This window comes from Myotis davidii, unplaced genomic scaffold (assembly GCF_000327345.1).
Source record: "Myotis davidii unplaced genomic scaffold, ASM32734v1 scaffold479, whole genome shotgun sequence".
Lineage (NCBI taxonomy): Eukaryota > Metazoa > Chordata > Mammalia > Chiroptera > Vespertilionidae > Myotis > Myotis davidii.
In genome coordinates, this window is record NW_006289825.1 from 107,030 (window position 1) to 111,580 (window position 4,551).

Genomic DNA, 4,551 nt, shown 5'->3' on the forward strand with positions numbered 1-4,551 from the left:
AGAGTGTACATATCACTTCAAGGTAATATTTTCTTTCCTTGGGATCTATAACCAGAAGTGGAATTACTGGATCATATTGTAGCCGCATTGTTTTAAATTTTGAGGATTTTCCATACTGTTTTCTATAATGGCTGTATTGATTTGTATTCCTACTAAGAGAGTACAAAGGTTTCTTTTCTGTAATACTTTGCCTTTTTTATTTTGATTTTATGTTTTCGTTAATCCTTGCCCAAGGATATTTTTTCATTGATTTTTAGAGAGAGTGGCAGAGAGAGGGAAAGACAGAAACAAGATGTCAAAGAAACACATCGATTGGCTGTCTCCTGCACGACCCCCAACCAGGGCCTGGGCCCGGCAGGAGCCTGCAACCCAGGCCTGTGCCCTTGAAGGAATGGAACCCGGACCCTCTGGTCTGCAGGCCGACGCTCTATCCACTGAGCCACACCGGCCGGGGCGGATGTTGAGTCCTGGACAGAGGCTGTGGCTGAGCCAGTCCCTGGCTCTGTGATAGACATGCTGAGCTCCATGCAGAGCATGTGCCCCCCAAGCTCGACCGGGGAGGGCAGCCTCGGACACCGTCAGACCCCAGGTCTCCCCTCGAGGTGGCTGCACCCAGGGGGAAGGAGAGAGCCTTCAGGATTCCTTTGCTCCAGGCTCCTCCCAGGAGCCCTCCTGACAAGAGCAGGAAGCCCTGCAGCCATATGCCAATGTGGACCCGCCCAGGAGCGGTCTCCCTGGAAGGCGGACACTGGGCGGTGGAGTCCAGCAGGCCCATGCCCAGCCCGCGGCCTCCAGGCTGGGCCAGGCGTCCCCGGGGACCAGCGCTGCACCCACTCTTGGGTCGGCTTTCCCGTCCCCGTTTCATCCTCAGGGTCTTTCCGCTCCGGTTGCCTGAGCTCCTAGTCCCTCCTGCCTCTCAGGAACGTCCTCTTCGTGTTCCACGTTTATTTATTGTCAACCAAGCCTCTCAACCGACTCACACAAAGTCACACCTTGATTCCTTTATTTCTTAAATATGTATTTGTATTGATTTCAGAGAGGAAGGGAGAGGGAGAGAGAGATAGAAACATCAGTGATGAGAGAGAATCATGGATCGGCTTCCTGCACGCCCCCCACTGGGGGTCCAGCCGGCAACCCCGGCCTGTGCCCTGACCAGGAATCCAACCTCGACCTCCTGGGTATAGGTCAATGCTCAACCACTGAGCCACACCGGCCGGGCTCCTGCCAAGTCTTGCATAGATGAGCCTTCCACACCCACTCCCTGCATGGCCCAGTATCCCCAGAGCCCTGCCCCAAAGCTGTCTCTGAGTTCTCTGGCACCAGCCCAGTAGCCCTCTTCTGACCTGGGCTGTGCCTCCTGTCTAAAACTCCGCCTCGCCTGCATCCCCAAGCCCTGCGCTCCCAGCCCCTCCTAGGCTGCACTCCTTTTCTCCGCTTCTCTGCTGCCCCTTTTTAATGCTGGGATCCCCCTGGCTCATCCCGGAGTAAACACATCTCGTGTGCACACACCCAATAAACACAAGACAGCGTGGAGTGCTAGGAGGGTGGAGAGCTACTGATGGGCGGTAGGGTCATGTCTCTGAGGGGTCCACATGCCCCTCACACTCGCAAAGAGTTGGGCACCTTCCCCAGTTTGCCTGGCTCCTTTATAGATATGCTCTCTCAAGAAAGGCCCCAGGTCTAAAACTAGAAACCTAGGCATCATCCCCAGCTTGCATCTAACATCTGATGAGTCACCTAGTCCCTCTCAAATGCACCTGTCCCTCCAGCCCCACTGCCTGGACCTAGCCCTGGCTACCATCCAACCCTTCACAGCCCCCTCCTGGCCTCCCGACCTCCCTGCTTCCAGCCTTACTCCTCCAACTCATCTCTGCTCTGAGCATTAGTTCTTCGCCTTAGGCCTCTGCCCTAACTCCCTCCCTGGACACCTGGCCTCCCTCCCTCTCCCATCTCGTGCCCCCAGGACTGTCCCCCTGGCTCCCAGGACTTTAGGGAAATGCAGTGCTCTGAATTTGACAGCGTCCCCTTCCGTGGAAAATTCTACACGTGGAAAACATACCGAGGAGGTGAGTCAGGGGCTGAGGAAGCCGTGCGAGCATCCAACAGCAGGTGGATACAGCATCTTGGGGTCTGCCCTGAGCCCTCCCCTCACTCAAGGAGCCAGAATACCAGACTGAATGCTGGGAACCCCCATTCCATCTACCTAGCCTGCCTAGTCTTCACGGATCTGGGGTCTGTCCCTCCTGGCCTCACCTCCCCCAGGGAGCAAGCAGGGAGCCCCAGGGCCTCCTGGCCCTTGGTCTGATGGGACCATGCCCCCCAGGGGGCGTGAAGGCCTGCTCGCTCACCTGCCTAGCAGAAGGTTTCAACTTCTACACGGAGAGGGCAGCAGCCGTGGTGGACGGGACACCTTGCCGCCCAGACACGGTGGACATTTGTGTCAGCGGCGAGTGCAAGGTGGAAGGGACTTCCAGAGAGAGGGAAGGGATGGGGATAGAGGAATGAGCACCTCACTGACACCCCCACCACCACTGCCCTCAACAGCATGTGGGCTGCGACCGGGTCCTGGGCTCCGACCTGCGGGAGGACAAGTGCCGAGTGTGTGGGGGTGATGGCAGTGCCTGCGAAACCATTGAGGGGGTCTTCAGCTCAGCCTTGCCTGGGGCTGGTAAGATACCCCTACTTCCTTGTCACATCCCTCCTGGACTGGGGGGGTGGCTGGCCCCACCACACTAGTGAAGATTAGCAAATTCTCAGACCCAGGGACCCAGTGGAGTGTTGAGACCCCAAGAAGCCTTGAGGGCCCAGCAATGCCCCAGATCAGGGTCAGGGACTGGCTTGGGCTCTGGAGCCAAAATCTTGGCAATTAAAATATCCAAGGGGGTAGGGACCTAAATCTCTCCCCTGCCCCTTTCAGGGGGCCTCCTGCCAAAGTGTGGTTCAGGAGCTAGTACAGAGGTTGGGCAGTTAAACCAGGACTTGGGACACATGTGGGCAGAGACAGGGGTCCTTAGGGCCCATAAGCCTTGCAACCCCTACTCTGAGTGCTAAGGCCACCATGTCACCTCTGTGGGTTGGGGCCTCCACAGTGGCCTCTTCTCTACCCAGCCTATACCTGCTGTTTATTGGGGTAGGGGGTGGAGGGCGGGGCAGATCCGACCATGTTGGTGGTTAGAAAGGCATGTTCAAATCCCAGCCTAGCTACCTCCTATCTGTCAAACCTGGGCAAGTAGCTTTGCGGTTTGTTTGTTTGTTTGTTTGTTTTTAGCTTTGCTTCTTTGAGCCTCCGTTTTGTTACATGTAAAATGGGCATGATGACACATCTACTGCATAGGGCTGGAGCTGGGCGTGCAGTGTCATGTCCCTGGAAGCACTTAGCACAGTAATGGCTAGCTGCTGTCATCCAGTGCTGAAGGCAGGCAGGTGTGGGGGGCAGACCGAGTGGGTGACACCTAGCTTCCCTGTCCAGGGTACGAGGAAGTCGTCTGGATCCCCAAAGGCTCCATCCACATTTTCATCCAGGACCTGAACCTCTCCCTCAGTCACTTGGGTGAGATGGAGGTGAGGGGATGAGGACTGGGGGTAAACCTGGCTGGAATTCTGACTCCTACACTATCCCCCAGCCCTGAAGGGGGACCAGGAGTCCCTGCTGCTGGAGGGGATGCCCAGGACCCCTCAGCCCCACCGCCTGTCCCTGGCTGGGACCACCTTTCAGCTGCGACCTGGGCCAAATCAGACACAGAGTCTAGAAGCCCTGGGACCCATCAATGCATCTCTCATCATCATGGTAATGGTGGGGCAAGGTGCAGGAGGACATGGCACCCTTGTGGGGACTCCAAGCTTGACTTCCTTCTGATGCACCCTCCACCCCAGGTGCTGGCCAGGACAGAGCTGCCTGCCCTTCGCTACCGATTTAATGCACCCATCATCCGTGATGCACTACCCCCCTACTCCTGGCACTACTCACCTTGGACCAAGTGCTCTGCCCAATGTGCCGGTGGTGAGGGCAGGGGTGGCACCCGGGGGGCACTAGTCACCTGACCCTCTGGATGGGGCAGGGCTGAGTGGGCCTCTCACCTGCCCCCAGGCAGCCAGGTGCAGGCTGTGGAATGCCGCAATCAGCTGGACAGCTCAGCCGTGGCCCCTCACCATTGCAGCGCCCAGAGCAAGCTTCCCAAGAGGCAGCGGGCCTGCAACACCGAGCCCTGCCCACCTGAGTGAGTACCTGCGGGTGACAAGTGCTGCTGAGATCAGAGAAGCACGTGGTCCCAGGATTGGGGTGACTGCTCCCCAAGGTAGAGCCAGGGCTCTCCTGGAATCAGAGTGGGTGCGCCCTAGCCAAGTGCTTTTCTCTCGAGGGCTGTGCCTCCCGGCCCCAGGTTGGGGCTTGGGCTGCTCCTTTCCTTAAGGATGCTGGTTGCTTGGGAGGAGGCTGAGCTGGTGCGGGGGCAGGTGCCCGGCCTGCACTGTCAGCCCCCTGTCCCCACAGCTGGGTTGTGGGGAACTGGTCGCGCTGCAGCCGCAGCTGTGATGCCGGCGTGCGCAGCCGCT

The 4,551-nt window shown here is 58.0% G+C and overlaps 1 protein-coding gene across 1 annotated transcript in view; it reads left to right on the forward strand.

Annotated features, from left to right (window-relative positions):
• Positions 1-4,551, forward strand: part of ADAMTS10 (ADAM metallopeptidase with thrombospondin type 1 motif 10) — a 20,662-nt gene that overhangs the window by 13,901 nt on the left and 2,210 nt on the right. The window contains exons 16-22 of the mRNA XM_006762651.2: positions 2,324-2,457; positions 2,545-2,668; positions 3,470-3,550; positions 3,624-3,787; positions 3,874-4,000; positions 4,088-4,217; positions 4,490-4,551. The exon at positions 4,490-4,551 is cut by the window's right edge and continues 68 nt beyond it. Coding sequence (XP_006762714.2) covers positions 2,324-2,457; positions 2,545-2,668; positions 3,470-3,550; positions 3,624-3,787; positions 3,874-4,000; positions 4,088-4,217; positions 4,490-4,551 — 822 coding nt within the window. The remainder of the gene's footprint in view (positions 1-2,323; positions 2,458-2,544; positions 2,669-3,469; positions 3,551-3,623; positions 3,788-3,873; positions 4,001-4,087; positions 4,218-4,489) is intronic.